The sequence below is a fragment of the Anopheles coustani genome, chromosome 2 (genome assembly GCF_943734705.1).
Source record: "Anopheles coustani chromosome 2, idAnoCousDA_361_x.2, whole genome shotgun sequence".
NCBI classification, from domain to species: Eukaryota; Metazoa; Arthropoda; class Insecta; order Diptera; family Culicidae; genus Anopheles; species Anopheles coustani.
Window position 1 is genome coordinate 42871091 of NC_071289.1, and position 17105 is coordinate 42888195.

The 17105-nt window shown below is 39.8% G+C and overlaps 1 protein-coding gene across 1 annotated transcript; it reads left to right on the forward strand.

Moving 5' to 3' along the window:
* The first annotated feature begins 16534 nt into the window (after window positions 1–16534).
* LOC131266047 (nidogen-like) lies at window positions 16535–17105 on the forward strand. The gene is made up of 2 exons (XM_058268394.1): window positions 16535–16788; window positions 16856–17105. The coding sequence occupies exons 1-2, from the start codon at window positions 16685–16687 to the stop codon at window positions 17079–17081; spliced, it is 330 nt and encodes a 109-aa protein (XP_058124377.1). The 5' UTR covers window positions 16535–16684; the 3' UTR covers window positions 17082–17105.

A 17105-nucleotide genomic window follows, 5' to 3' on the forward strand; every position in this document is an offset into this window, starting at 1 on the left:
AGGGTGACATCGTCCTTACAGTTGCGTAAAACTTAATATACGCGTTTTACGAGGGGCGGTGTAACGAACGGACGATGTGTTTCGCTCGTTCGTCTCGACCGAACGAAGGAAGATAGGAAAAAGGAAAACCATACGGTTTTTGAAGGTCAGGACGAAACGGAACATTCGTACCGGATGCATATTTTTTATAGTTTATGATGCCAGAAAGGAGCAAAGATTAGCTTAAACTTACACGCTAAAAGAATTTGGGTCAAGTACGAACGAGATCGTACTTGCGACGCTTGTTAGTTTAGGATGAAGCGAAACACGCGAGAATAGAAGAAAACGGCGATTACCGCTGTTGCGCGCCCATGAGCCCACCCAAGAAAGGCAAAGAACAGATTTACATGTAAACTTTCGGTAACGACCGCGATCGTGGTCCTAAATAAACATAAAAAGGAAAGGACACGACGCGTCGGTACCGAGAGTCTAAGGCAATGCGTGGGATGAATAAACATTACGCAACGACCGACGCATGTGCGCATGCGTTGCGTAATCGTAGCGCAAGGAACGCACCCCGTTAGGACCCGCGCAACGACGCGAACGCAACGAAAGCGAGGATAGGATAAGATCGTAAAATTCAGGACTCGCAAGATAACAAACTATTGAGGGTATTATGATTGGGAGCGCGGAAACGATAAACTTCTCGACGCTGGCCCATACAAAAGGTAAACAACTCTTTGAAAAAAGCGAAAAAATGGCTGGGCGTCTCGACGATCCAAAACGACGCCACCTGCGTGTCGAGACGATGCGCGGATACGAAACGACGCGCGTCGTTATCGTCGAGCAGTTTCAAGCACCTCCTGGTCGATGGATCTCTATAGACCGTATGTGTCCGAAGCATATGTGGGTTCTATGGATCTTGGTATTTACCAAGAACATGATAATTCAGGATGCACTTTTCATATCAACGTTGTGTTTAGACAAGTCACTTTGATTTATTTAGCCATTTAGCCATAGTATAAAACACACCAATAACTCGATCGTTTTGAAAATTGATTAAAAATCAAAGAGCTCGAAACTTGTTAAAAACTATATATTTATATACCTTGAAATACTTGTATAAATACCCAGGTTGCTATTCGAGCAAATATGCGGAAACTTTCGAGCAATAACGCGGAACTGGATCATAATACCCTCATATGTAGGAACGCGTTTTCCATAAGGAAAAACAGAGAAGAAAACTGCGTAACAAGGATCGAGCATTAAGCACAAAATTCTCGCGTGTTAGAATGAGATCATTGTGCGTGTTAGAAAACCCATTCCGCCAATAATGGCTCCGTTGCCAGACTGTAGGACCGAAACCTTCGTTTTTCCGTTCACTCACACCGGAGTAGACTACTTCGGTCCGTTCGACGTAGCTGTCAAGCGTTCAACTGAAAAAACGAAGGGGGGTAATATTCACGTGCATGTCATCTCGGGCGGTTCATCTCGAACTCGCCGAGGAACTAGATACCGACTCGTTTTTGCTATGTTTCATGAACTTTCAAGCAAAACGAAGTTGCTAAAAATGAATTAGAGGAATTGGTTCAAATCAGTTCAAGAATAGAATTGGGAGTAGCCATGAAGCTAAACATCGCTTGTCACTTCAACCCGCCAAGGGCACCACATTTCGGGGGCGCATGGGAAAGGTTGATTCGAATTATCAAATCAAACCTTAAAGCTATGATCGATTCACGGAACCATAATCCGTCAGTAGTAGTTTTGAGAGGAGCATTATCACACAGCATTCACGACCTCTCGACAAGAGGACGACGAACCGTTGACACCGTTCCACCTACTGATCGGAAGAGCAAGTAGCACTCGCTATCTTTAGAATTCGAAGCTCACAAAATGGACCGTAAACACTGGAAATTAGCAGTATGCTATGGCCAATCCTTCTGGCGGCGCTGGGAAAAGGAACACCTACCTCTGATCACTCAACGTTCCAAATAAAAATCGATGACATCGTTGTAATTAGCGATTCAAACAAAAATAGCAACTCATGGTCAAAGGTACGCGTGGCCAAAATATCAAGGGTTAAAGACGACCAAGTAAGAGCGGTAAAAAAAGGCCATTAACAGATAAGCACATCAATGACAGCCTTATTGGGCGTCCCCTTGGCGCAACGGCAAACTTATTGTTCCACTTGAAACTACGGACACTTCTGTTCTCTAGGCGACAGAAACCTTTCACAACTGTTCTTAATTAGGCGACAGTACACCTTCACAAACTGTTCTTTAGGCGACAGTACACCTTTTTCGAGCTGTTCTTTAAGGCGACAGTACACCTTTTTCGAGCTGTTCTTTAAGGCGACAGTACACCTTTTCACATGAACTCGTTCTCCGAGTATGACCCGCGCGATGTTGTACTCCTCTGTGGAGCCACCATATAACGATCCGATTGTCACTAGAATCTTCACCGGGATTCGGAGGTCCGTCGGTTTCAGTATCAACGTGTTCGGTCCAGGCCGTGACTTGCCGACGCCGGAGAAAACTACGTTTGATACCTCAACCTGAAGTTAAGGTAAATCGGGAACCCGGTCCGCAGCGTGACGTGCCGCTAACGGAGAGGAATTCCAGCGAGTTTTCCTTAACTCTTTTCGGATCAGGAGTTTGGGAGCGCTTTGTGTAGTGTGACCGATCCGTGCTGTGACTATGCCGACAACGGAGAGGACCACGCAGAAAGCTAGAACTTGTTGAATTTCCCAAAGTTCCGTCCGAGCCGTGACGTGCCGACGTCGGAGAGAAGCCTTTAGGATTTTCGCTAAGTTCGCTAAGGGAAAACTTACGTTGAAACCGGTCCGCAGCGTGACGTGCCGCTGACGGAGAAGAGTCAAGCGTAAGGTGGAGTAGGGTGTTCGGAAGTTTTCGGATTGGTTTTCGGATATTTGAAAAAGGATTTCGGGTCCTTTCCTCACAAGTGTCCTGGTGAAAATATCTGCTTTATTCAATGTTTCGAGCTCTTATATACTAAAACACTCCTTATCTTCTAATGAACGTAAGCGAGATAGAGGATCTCGTTCTAACACGCAAGATTTTCATGCGCAATGTTCGGTCCTTGCTACACGATCGTTCCTTTTACTCTTTCCTCTTGGAAAACGCGACCCTACATGGGCATCTGGATCTTATCGTTGCCTGAGTTTTCCTTGCATCTTTCGAGACCCAAATTTTACGACCCTAGCCTGATCTCGCTTTCGTTCGTCTGCGTCGTTGTGTGGGTCCTATCTTGCGTTTTGTTTCCTACGCATTTACATTTGCGAAACGCCTGCGCACATGCGTTGGCCGTAGCGCAATGTTTGTCGATCCCACGCATCGCCTAAACCTCTTGGTACCGACGCGTCGTGTCCCTTCCTTTTTATGTTTATTTAGGATCACGATCGTGACTGTACCGAGAATTTACATGTAAATTCTAAGCCTAGCGAGATTTACGAGAGCGTCGCGTTGGTACCGCGATATCGGTTATCGCCGCCTATACCTATTCTCGTTTCCTGTGCAAAGGAGGCGTAATGTTTACAATCGCGTTCCTTCTCGATATGAGCGTCTGGATGTTCTCAATTTTTATGATTTGCTTCGATCATGAAAGAAAAAATATGTTTCCGTTGCGACCTTTTCGGTATCTTCCTGATCTCGTTGCACTTTAAAGGGGGTATTCGACTTACGTCTTTCCCTATTTTCTCTCCCCCATAATTCGGTCAAAGTGCCCTATCACGAACGAAACATATCGTCCGTTCGTAACACCACCTGTGAACAGAACTGCGTGCAAAGGCCTGTACCTTCCACAGAATGTGAGTGTCAGTGCAAGCGGGAGACAATTAATTTATTTCTTTTCATGTCCCACATCTTTCGGAGCTCGTAGTGGAAAATGGAAAATCTTGTCTTTTTTTTGTCTTAGTACAGTGTAACTGGAAGCTTTTGCAATTGATTGTAAACAACTTCTTGGCGTGCTATTTTAAGCCGGTGTTTCCAGACTAGTACTTTGTCGTTTTGTTTATCTGCTTTCAGCATCTTTGCTAAACAAAAATTCCCACTGATGCCAGGCTACGATTGTATGTGTGTGCTTTGCTTAAAATTTGTTATCAAATCAAATGGCAGCAAGCAGAACTTTGTGAAAAGTACAGATTTGACGTAGCAGCAGTTTTTTACACGCCAAACGATCGACTTTAGTGAGAGAAGTTAATAGTTGTTTCTGTTTTTCTATCCGCTTTCCAACCATCTTGCTGAGCTGTCGATGATTTGATCCTAATCTAGATTATAATAACTTCATCCAAATTATTTTGGTGTTAACTACAATATTTTTTGGATTAAATATTTTATTGTATTGTTTAGTTGCTTGTACAATTTAAAATGATTTGATAATATTTCTTTTTCGTTATCTTTTCTTTTTTCGTATCTTTTCTCTATCGAATTTTCGATATAAAATAAAACGCTAACATTTTTCTTAGTAGGTTAAGCCAAATCTTAAAGATGGGTAAAAAGTTTATATATTTAAGCCATAATGACGATAATTCCATAATACTCTTTAGTTTGTGAAATACCCCGAGACCGGACCCTCCCCTATACGGGAGGGCTGACTACCCACGTACACATAGGGAAAAAGTCTCGTAAGCCCTTAACGGGCAGGCATGACCAACACGGTCGTTACGCCAAGAAAAAGATCCTTTTCATAGATTCCGCCGTTAATTATCTTACTTTGGATAAAGTCGACGCTTTTGCTCACATGGGTTTCTTGAACTTTTACGTTCAATGAGCATACAATAATGATTACCTCCAATAAGAGAAAATGCATTGTCTATGTGCCGTTGCACGCTTGAAATGTGTATATGAAATGGCTTATATTGATGAAGAACACTTTTTCAATTGAAAATGAACTCGTATACTCGAATCTCGTACGTACTCATTGTAATTTGAACCCGAATGAGAAAGAAGACGTACTTGATGTCACGTAATATATTCTATGGAATACACTTTACTGTTGAAAAAAAACACAATTCATTGATTTTTATTTGTTTAGCCTCAGTAAAATAAAGTGCATTGAATGCAACGTTGCCGGAAGTGAAACTAGCTCTTCGCTAGAGTTTTTGGCCCGTGGTTAAATGTTTTCAGCTGGAAAACTCTTGCTATAACAACGCGCTGAAAGTGACATTATTTTAAAAAAAAACTCCCAATTGTTACTGTGCTGCGGCATTTTTGTTTTCCTCTTTACCGAGTCATTGTGAAGTTTCGATTTTCTTTTCTTCTGCCAAGAGTGGTATGTTAGGTAAGAGCACACTTCCCCTGATGTATTGTACCCGCGATGAAACGGATAAAGGAAATAGATAATGTTTATCTTACCGTTCCAGTTCTCTGCTTGAGAAAGAATATTTTTTTCTCATTTCTTTGTTTACTAAAACCACGATCCTTCGCGCTTGGTAGAAAGTAGTTGCAAGGAAAAGAGAATCAGTGTATGGCTTTGATGTACCTAGGTAAACGTTAGCTCAAAGCTCTCTTTCCCTTTTCTCTGTAGGCTTGATGTCTGCTCCGTGTGCATGCAAGCACCGGATCGTTGAGCAATGCAATTTAGCTTGAATAGAAGAAAAAGCATCTGCACTCACGTGACTTTGAACACTGGAGCACTATTTTTCTTAAACAAACTTTCAAAATCGTCCGAACTTTCCCCAAGAATTCCCGTTCGGTAAAATAAGTTATTCAGACTATGGTAACATCTCCCTTCTCTCTTATAACCTTCGTCTGCAGCAAATGGAGACGGTAGTTGGTCTGGTCTCGTCTGTCTTTCCACGTGAGAGCAAGAGGATACTTTTGACAGGAGGTATTTTCCATTTTAATCTAACCTTTGAAAGATTTTCGCACGGCACATTTCCAAGTGATGTTTATTCTTTCGTCGCCTAAGGAAAACAAACCCGAACCATTCCATCTCTAACCTCCTATATAACCTCACTATTTTGCATTCCCCGTACCATATCACATTAAAAGTAGTGCAACTTGTAATGATTTGTTGCAGAAAATTTACCGGTAACCTGGAGACTAGCAGTTCAAAATATGATTTTTATATCGATGGTGTAGATAAAGCTGTTTCGAAAACTCATTATTTAAATGCCAAAACAACAAGTTATACTGGAAATAGTTATCTAAAACACCCTTCTCAATCTGACGTAGAAATGGTGCATGGTCGATAGCATTGTACTTTGGTCCATTTTTATTTGTTTTGAATTCAAGCGCGGAATTACAGATAAAGAATTGGACTACGCAGAGGTAATACGAAAAAGTAGTATGAAGTATTGTACATATTTGTTAATGCAATCTTTCAAACAAATATGGTCTTATCCTTTATCTATCTATGGTCAAGGTGACTTTAATATCCCCGTTCGCTTCAGGGACAGGTTTTAAATATCACTACTTCACTTCACACGCTTACTGCAATTCGATCAATCCTTTCCGGTTAAGACGTTTTTCTGTAAAGGTGAAAATGATCAGATTTATTTCTTTGCTACACTATACACTTCCTGTATCAGCTACGTGCTACGGCATTGAAAGGACGCTTAAGAGCAGTCGGCTGAAAAATGCGAATGCATATTTATCACCAACGGATCGAATATCTTCTGCTACATTGCATACACCATTTGTTGCATTTCCGAATACACAGTGGTCGAATGATTACAAAGAAGCTGGCTGTCTGTGTTTGGTGGAGGAAAGAAGTAAACATTGCGGACTATAATCGTTGGTACAAGAGTATGGTGTTATCCTTGAGAAAAATCCCCGCCTCAAAACCAAGTCCATTATTTTCCGAGACTCTGTGTTCTTCCTAGTGGAACGTCGTCTGGGAATGGAAGCAGCAGGAGCAAACCTTCGTAACAATGACAATTCTCTTCGGAGCGACTAATACAGCTTTCTTAGAGTTGGTACGAAGAAACGATTTCTTTGTTATATTTTCTGTCATCAAGCAAACTTCACTATTATTATTATTTAGTTTAGTAAGTGACACTAACCTGAATCTGCAAGGAACTCTTTGTGTTCCCTTTTAGAACGGGTTTGGAATTACGTATGCAATTTTTTGTTTAAATTTCTTACCATATGCTCACATTCTAAACATACAAAAAACATGCAGATATTAGGACTTTACAGTTGGCTCTATTACATACATATATCTATAATACAGATCGTAACATAACCGTTGGAGATTTGTTATGACATTGGCATTGATGAATTCATAAAAATGATTGAAAATCAAAGTGGCTTCAAACTATAACATCATTTTAATGGAAAACAGAGGAGTTTTTCTTTAGTTGCATAAGTCAATTTGAACAGTTTACTTCTTTATCTTTTTGAGATAAAGTGTATTCCATAGGTTAGTAAGCCTTTAGGGCTTCGAATTGGCAAAATAATTAACACTTAATACCTGAACTCACAGGACGACTTAAACGACTGGAAAATAAAAACTTAAATCGAAAATGGAAACATTTACAACACTCTCCTTAACGGTAAACATATCTCAAAGATAAATTAACGCTTCACTGTTTAGTTGAGAATTACGTATAGTATTGCTCAACAAATGCCAAAAGCTAGTAAAATAACGTCAGAAACAATCACTCAACATGTATTTCACTTTTTTTTTAGGAAGAAATGTACTTCAATCATTCGTACACGGTTATACCCACGGGAGGAATTGACTGACGGTTTTAAAATTACAAAATTCCCCACTTAGTTGGAAGTAGTGTTGGGTCAAGTAACACTTTTTGATGTGCCGTACTGTGGTACCACACACAATTTACTGTGCTGTTCATTTGTGGTAGCACAGTAAAGTGTCATACGGTCATATAACGTCTCTATTTATTCAGCAACACCTATTCGATTCAAAATGGTTAGTGTGTTCAAAGTGTTCTATTCAACAAGTGTATGCAGAGTGTTGGAACTCTGCGTGCAAAAAAAACACACACACACACACATGGATGCAAAAGTAACCCAGAATTAAACGATACAAAATTGGAACACAGTTTCTAAGGAACAACATGGATAAGGTGCATAATTTTGGTTGATATTATGTTTGCTAGATTTTAGCCCTTCACACTTCCATTCAACACTTATATATTAAAGTATATTATATTAGTATATAATATTCAATTCGAGCCAGTGTTTAAAATTTGTTCCTTACAGGAAATCATTAGTCGGTAATAGCTAATCTATTCAAAAAACGTTGCATTTTTATTTCAAGAACATGCGTTATATTTGAATTGCGTAGGGGAATTGCTTTTCTTCTTGGATTTGTTCCTATCGCGCATCAATCATAGCCTTTTTTCATATGGCAGTTTTCAAAATAATAATGTAAAGATTATGTAATAAAGATGTTCAAAATGCCTAAAACTGGTTTATACTTTTTATTCCTACACTATGGTAGCTATGGTATTGGTAAGGAACCACAGAACAGTTCTTACAATTTGTTGGTACAACGGTATGAAACTTTACTGTGGTAACGCATTTTTTGTCGAATGTCGTGTGTGGTGCCACACTTTACTGTGCTGAGTGTGTTGGGTAGCACAGTAGCACACGATCCAACACTAGTTGGAAGCATAAAGGACACGAAAGGAACTGCGGCTTCCGTGCCAATTTTTGCCATCCGTCTTCCTCATAAACTGAATCCGTTCTGTTCTCTTTCCATTTTTTGCGACACCGTCACTTCACCACTGTTTTGAAACATTGTACGTCACTTAGATTTAAGATATTGCAGAGTGTGAAGCCTGAGCAGACACCGATTAGATTCCAAATACAAATACGAATTTTGCAAGGTGCCCTGTTAAATTTTGTAAAAAAATGTTCGGATAGATTACATTAGATAACTTCTTCTTCTTGGCGTAACGACCTCTTGGTCATGCCTGCCCGTAAAGGGCTTACAAGACTTGTTTCCCTTAGACATTACATTAGATAACTAATTGGTGAATTAAAAAAATGTTAAAGGTTTCTAGTTTCATGACAATTTATAGAAAATTGAATTTTACATAACGACTGAAAGTTTCTGAAAATTACACCTATAAGTACCGCTTCATGTTGTGGTTATCTAAACTATCGATGTCTGCAGCGGCTCATGCGTCGGAAAATCAATTGTAAAACATGGTCACTATACAGAAACACCCACCTCATCAACTTGTCCTCTGCTTCGCACCTTATGTCATCTTTGATAAGGTTGTCTGTTTCAAGTAGGTTTTGTTGCCTTTACTAGGAACGGATCACATGCATCATAAGTGTGTTCTATCGAAAGGTTTGTGAAAAAATACGGTGGAAAATAGAAAAGCGTGACATAATTTTTGAATGACCCAGAATACCTTGAATGCGACCGAAAAGAAGGAAAATATTCTTTTGCTCTCCCCCTCCCCACTCCCTCCCCACCACAACACGTTAAAAAAAACTTTATAGTATAAAAATATGGATAGATGGCTTCTCCATGGCCTCAGGAAGGAGCGTTTGTAAGAAATAAAATCAAGGGATATTCATATCGCACAAATTGAGTTCGTTCGCTTTGGGAGGACAGAAAAAAGGATGGGTTAAAAATATCTCAAAATATATAATTTATTTTCCTCCACAGCAAAACGTTTTTCCGAACTGAAACTCGCACTACCATTTGACAATTTATATTTCACTTACTTGTGCCCAATTCGCTGCTGCGGCTCGGTTTCGAGATTGTATTTTTTGGATGACGTAAAAATGGTGGAACGCTTCGGAGGGAATTCATACCGCGCTCTTCAATTTTTGTCGTTCTTTTATCCTTTCCCTGTGTCAGTATCGGATGATTGAGTAATTTTATACAATATTTGAACAAAAATCGCATCTGACGGATAGCGCATACATGCAACATGAGTGGAGTTAGGGCAATTGGCTCTGTCGCTTGGGGGTGCTAGGAAACGTTGGAAATATTGATGTGATGAACCGCAATTGGATGTTGAGCTGATGGTAGGACACCGAGCCGACAGGATTATATTCATCCATCGTAGGAGTTGGTCCTTCGAGTTTGATTTGATAAGGTGTTGTTTATTTTCTTTGTCCGAGAGTACAACCAAAGCCCATGCCGCAGGAATGTTCCTACTCCGACTCAATCGAATGTTCATTTGATTTATTTGTCGTTTATCGATAGTTGTGTGGAGGTCGAAATTGAGAATTGGACATCTCGGTTAACATGCGTTGTTTGGTTTTTCGATGGAAAGTCCACAATTTTTATTCCACTAACGAACGTCGCAAAAACTTTTAATCTCATTTATCGCATCAATTCTTCTCCAATTCCTTTCAAAGTTTGCCTTATTAAGTTAGCTAGAACAATTTTGCGCACAACCTTGTTGTTACATTGTAGGCTTCTCGCAGTATTTTGTTGAAACGCTTTCCTGTTTCCGTGTACCTCGAGGGAAATTCAATTCATGAACCGAAAGCGGCAAATAAACAAATCGATATAGAACAGATTTTAAATAACGAGCCATCGTTCGGTGGTTCCATGGTATATTTAGAAACGGCATGTGATGTGACATGTGGTGCATTTTTCTCAACATCGAGATTGTGTTTCAAGCATTTCACTGTCAATTGTTTGTGTGCGCTCTTTATCAACGCAGCAGTGTTGCTTCTCCGAGGAACCATTATGTTGTTGATCGGAAAGCAAGTTTTCCTTCGTTTCTAAAAGGTGTTCTGTTGGATTCTCCTCTCGCCGGAAGTTGAGGTAAAAATGGAAGGTAAATACGAACGCTGTCCGAACGATTTAAGCGCTCACATACTTTCGAAGTGTACGGTCCGGACGATGGTAGAAAATCCCCCCGGAAATGGAATGGCAACCAACCTGGAGGATTTTTTTATACCTTGCTGTACGTATGTCGGACAGTTCGGTTGCACGTTGCGTGTCTGGGAAGGATTTAAATTAGAAACGGTTTCCAATCAATCGCACTGGGACCTGCTAGTTGACCGGCGGGCATGCAAGCAGCAGCATAGGTGGCCGATTCTTAATCCATACCGGCACTGGAGCTGTCCAGTGCGTTCCATTTTGGTTCATCGAACCATGGCAATTGCAGTTTGATCAGAGGTTAATGGAATATTCATAGCGTTACACTCGTGGTGAATTATTCACTGGAAACACCGGGTTGTCCCTCTTTTAACCCTCTTGTTTAGGATGGATGAAATATCCTACAAAGAGCATAAAATTCGTCAACCTTTCTATACACGAAAGCTATCATGTTTTGATTGAGCTAACTTATTACAAAGTGCACACTACATTGTATCTTACGTTTCATACACGACAGAATTTTAAACTGCTTCATATGTTTATGCAATGAAGAACGATCATATTTTATTGAAAATCATATTTTTCAAGAAATAAAACTGGGCATTCTGCGAACGTGTCTGAAATGTGTCCGTATTGTCAACCCTGAAAGGGTGCGTGTGGCATAAAATTCCATTTGTTATAATGTATCGCCCCAGGTTGTTCCAACAGGAAAATAAATTAAATGAAAAAATAAATTTTCAAAACAAATTTTTTTCCCTAAACGTACTAAAAAATAAAAAATAATGTATGTTAAATGACATATGTATTTATGTATCAATTTTTCGTTTTTATCGTTATTCGCATTACATCGATATTGGTCTCAGTTCGATCGCCATCTACTATGCTATGCGAATAACGACAAAAAAGAAAAACTGATACAAAAATCCTTGCTTCAATACAATTTTTCACTTTCTGGCATCAGTTGAAGATGTACCTATTTTGCATTAAAGTTTATATATTTGGGAGAGAACGCACATAAAAATGCCTGCCTATATGTCTGCAATTCCAGATAGTAATTGATTTTTTTTAGAAGAATTTGTTGTAAATAAATTGTTGATGAAAAGGCAATAATACGATGATGAGCATTTATTTGTATTGACGCATGATTGCATTTATTTGTATTATTGATATCAGGTAGTGTTAACGATCAAGTAAGTTTATATTCAATTTTATGAAACTAACATACTTCTTCATTATTTTCCTGTTGGGTTTCTTCATGTTTTGAAAGCTTTGATTTCATTGTCATTGGTAAATGATTAAATATTCTACACGTCTAATTCCACCAGCACTTACTAGCAGCAAATGCAGGCAATATAACAATTAATACTATTTATTCAATTGATGGTGCCGTATGATACCGAAGGTTCCGTCCGGACACTGCCGCGGTTTATGCGGTCAAAAACGTTTGGCGGATTCCGCATCATTTTTTGAAATTCTTGTCATTGCATATTGACAAGGTGGGGATTTTTTTCTCTTTTTAAAAATGGTATACCACCCACAGTCTAGCTACGTGGCAAGTACTTATCTAGCGAATTTTACACTACTGCAGGAATAGATAGAGAACATTGGTGATCTACAATTTTGTTAGCTTCGTTGCATTGTGGTTTGTTTTCACGACCTACACCATTCGGGATCCTCCACTTTATTGCACCTCTTGTTAGTCGATATTACAGGTTTGTTCTTCCTGTCATTCTGGCGGAGAGTGTCATCCCTCAAGGGTTCCACTTACAGTACCCCGTAATATTACACACTGTTTCTGTTGATTCTTCGAACCTAGAATAACAGGGGCAAGCTCAAGGAACCGAATGTTTATTGAGCTGCTTTCGAAATGGGTCTATTGATCGTTCCTGGTCCTGCTTCTTTCCATTATCCTGCAGCATACTAAATTAAACTCTCAGTCCTTGTAGATTAGGTTCCGGTCCGTGTTCTACAACATCCTCCGTATCATTTTTCCTGGCTTTTTCAATTACTTTACTGCGGCTGCTGCAGACTAAATTCTTCTCATCATGTTTGTTCACTGCTTCCTTCGTCGGCCTTTTCACTGCTTCCTTCGTCGATGGTTTCTGAGGATTTAAGGCAAAGTTTCTTGCGTGACGAACAAAGTCTGTTTCGTGGCCGTGCATGCATACTGAAGTGTTTACCTTATTTTTTCGTAAGGAGGATTTGTGTATTTCTTTTTATTGTTTTTGCTGTATTTTTTTTTCGACTTCCAGCATGTGAAAAAGAAAAACTGACTTACAAAAGTAAGTTATTAAGGATGATAGAGAGAACAGACATATTTTCGATTCTGGAGCTGTTGATAGAGACAGGGTTATTAAGAAATGCAAAATCTTAACAACGCGAAGCTAACATTTGTTGCTTTATTATATAATGCTAATGGTTTTAACCCGAGGTCAGTGCTTCCTTACTTTTCATAGAATAAGATGATCTCGTCTCGTTCTTAATCCAACTAAATACATTGCATTAATGTATGTATCAATGTATTTTTAAATGTTCAATCACCCTCGGATGAATTCTATGCGATAAGAACCAGTAGATTCCGGACCCTGTTCGCATCGTTCATTTTCTTTTCAATCTAATAATCTCATAATGACTTTCAACAGCAGAATGTTGATAAATGGGGGTACGCTGTAATTCTGTCGCTGTAAAAAAGATTCTATGCCGCGTTCAAAATTTAATGGCTTATCATTGGCTTAGGAAAAATTAGTTAAGGATCAAATGAAACAGGGTGGATTCTTTCAATTAACGCATAACAGTGTAGCATGTCCAAGCATTACCCTTTGGTTCCACACAATCCTCTTAACCGATTTACGATTACGTCATAACTTCATGGAAGTTTTAAAATCGAATCGAATGCAACCAGCTATACTAATAGTTTTGTACCGAATTAGAAAAGTTTTTATTTGCCTTGTTTGAAGTGATTTTTAAGCACTGAAACCAAAATTAGTTATCTTGCTAGTTCCTGCTAGTTGGCTGATGTGGGTATTTTCATACAGCCAAACCTGTAATACACAAATGCATGGAAAACGGAAATCGTGTCTGTTGAACATCAGTTGGTTAGAAATAAAAAGGCAAATGGATGTTGTTAGGATTCGTCCTAACGAGCGCGAATAAAAAAAGGGCTAAAGGATTAATGGTGATGATTACTGGAGCGATTGACCAAAAATCCAAAAATGGACCTTCCATTTCCACTTAATTTTTTATCGCGACTGACTGATTTTTGCTCGCTCTACCCTTTTTATACATTTGACCCGAACACGATGGCCGACCGTCAGGGGTCATCGATCAGCGACCAGTCAACTGGGCTATCCTTTTCCTGCTGAATTGACGGCTGGCCAAGGAAGGGTTAGGAACAAAAGGGTTTCTAACAGATGTGAACAACAAACATAACAAACCCCCCCTCCCCCCCCTCTCCCCTTCCTCCCCCATTCAATCGTGTCGTTTATCTCTATCATTATGATAATGAAAATTTTAAAAGTCAGTACCCTCTTCCGGCTTGAGGTTTACGAATCATTACTCACCTCTAATAGTCTTATCACTGATCACCAATGGCGCTTTTTCGCAGCCACTGAACGGACGACCAATAGCTGCAAATCTTAGATAGTCTGTGAATTATTTCCCTCGTGCTTTCGTGTCCTGTGCTATTTCAACCGGCCGGTTTTCGATTGGTTTAATTCATCCGTGCCGCAGATATATGGAACCGGTTGGTCTTGGGAAGGTACGTCTGCTCTTTTCCGAAAAAGAAACCCAGTGCCAAAGTTGTTGAGGTAGTACGCAAAATAAGATACAGATGGTATGGCACTACCGGTCGGCATGGGTCTGTTTGTGTGTGTATGTGGAACGTTCGTTCGTGGTTAGCCATTTGCTGCGGTTTGACGTTTTGGCGACCAATTTACATATTTTTACTGCTTTAATCTTAAAATGATGCAAAAAAATAATAAAGAAGTGGTCTGACCAGTTCTGCTCGTCGTCCATTTTCACCTTCGCGGTTCAAGATTTTCAGTCCGTACATATTTTCAAACGCCATTTAAATCATGTATAAACAAACCCCCAAACAAACGAAATTGTTTATAAAATAGGTGGCTTTGAGCTTTTTAGGGACATGGAATAGTATGAGAGCGGTGAATGCTCCCTGGACTGGAGTGGAATCTTAAGAGCAATAAGCCGACCGCTGAAACCAGTTTTGCCAGTTGAACATTCCACAATGTGGCAAGATTAGTAGAATCTTTATAACGCTCAAATCAAGGCTACATCAGTCGTGTGTTTGATTTCAACCAGTTCAGTGTTTGATGGTACAGAAGAGTGCAGACATTGGAAAAAAATGTCAAGTTTGAAAAGATCACTATCCAGAAAAATAAAATTTCAAAAATCTGTTGTTTTTTGGATGCAGTTTATGAGTTTCTTCCTTTCATCTAAATCGCAAGCTCATGGTGATACCGTTCCACTTATTCATAATGGCGTGGAGGCTAGACCGGGGCAATGGCCATGGCATGCCACGTTATTCATCGGAGGTGAACTTTGCGGGGGAGCTTTCGTTGACAGCAGCACAGTTCTTACTGGTAAACATATTTTTACACTTTCAGCCTATTTATCGTCTCAAAACTGTTTTTATTTTTCAGCTGCTAGTTGTGCTGTTATTGGTGTCAGACCCGAAAATGGTATACATGTGTCCGGTGGCCGTAAATATAGAGATGCATCAACTAAAGAGCTACAAGAGTTGAATGTGACGAAAGTTATTATCCATCCGGAATATGACCACTTGAGTCTGGCGAATAATATTGCAATTGTGAAATTAACGTCTGATATTCACATAACAAACTTTGTACGACCAGTGTCCATTTGGAATGCTGATAGTGATGAAAATCAAATATTTGGATCACAAGGAACAGTGATTGGATTTGGTTTGGACGAAGATGATGAATTAACTGATACACTTCACCAGGCAACGATACCTGTACTGGACACACAAACATGTGTTGCATATGATAATGAAACGTATGGAAACCGCTTAACAACTAAAATGTACTGTGCTGGTGGAAAAGACAATGGCAGTGCTTGTAACGGGGATTGCGGAGGTGGTATGTTTTTTAACCTTAATGATACGTGGTACTTGCGAGGATTAGTGTCATTCAGCCCAATAAGACCGAACGTGGAGGAAAATCTTTGTGACAGTTCCAAACCTACGGTGTTTACAGACGTTTCCAAGTATCGACAATGGATTATGCGGTATACAAACACGACAAAGTGGATAAAGGATCTAAAACCATGCGATGATAGGATTGAAAAAGACACTGAATGCAACGCTGCGACTCGTTTTGAAAATGATTTGTTGTTTTGGGTACTAGCTTCAGAGAAAAGTGTGAGCATTAGGCGCTTTTTATTAAATGATGATACAACTGTCAACGATCGGGAAGTCCTGGTTGCAAAAAATATTAACCGACTCGATAAAGATTGCACTGAAGGCCGTCTCTACTGGACGGAACGTGAAACACAATCAATTTACAGTGCAAAGTATGATGGAACTGATAAGAAAGCGTTTATCACGAAGGGAGTCGATCCATTAAATATTGCTGTGGACTGGATCGCACGTCGTCTATACTGGGTTGATTATGTAAAGGAAACCATCGAGGTAGCTAGCATGGACAACCCAGACTTGCGGACAACGGTGGTCTTCAATGTCGATGGTAATGATAGAATCGCTGTTGATCCGGTGCATGGTAAATTATTCAGAACGGTTGGAAAACGCGGAATTGGATGTTCCAATCTCGATGGATCTGAACCAGAACTGTTGTCAGATACTCGAGGGATCAAAGATATAACGGTTTCCATCGCTACTGGAGAACTCTGTTACGTAAACGAAGACACATCAAAGATCGACTGTATGGATAGTCGTAGTAAGCAGATCCGCACGATTGTCAGCGATGTTACCGACACTTATTATTTAGCCGCAACCAATGAGATAATTTTTTGGTCGAACTACGGCAGGTTAGCATTACTCTTATTTGTGTACATTGATGATGAACGTTTATACATTGTTCTTTCAATTTTATAGTGACACGATCGAAAGTATTAACCAGGATGGGGTGCGTCGAAAAGCTTTATCAAAACCGAATAATGCAACGGAATATGAAAGCTCCCAGTTAATCCCCGTGGCCGATGTCTGTCCGTTGTTCTACAGTCCGTGTGCCGTGGAAAATGGTGGATGTCCAGAAAACTCAATCTGCCTTCCCAATCCGCGTGCCCAATCTGGCAAAATCTGTAAAAGCACCATTTCCTAATTCTCTGACCAAACGGATCCATCG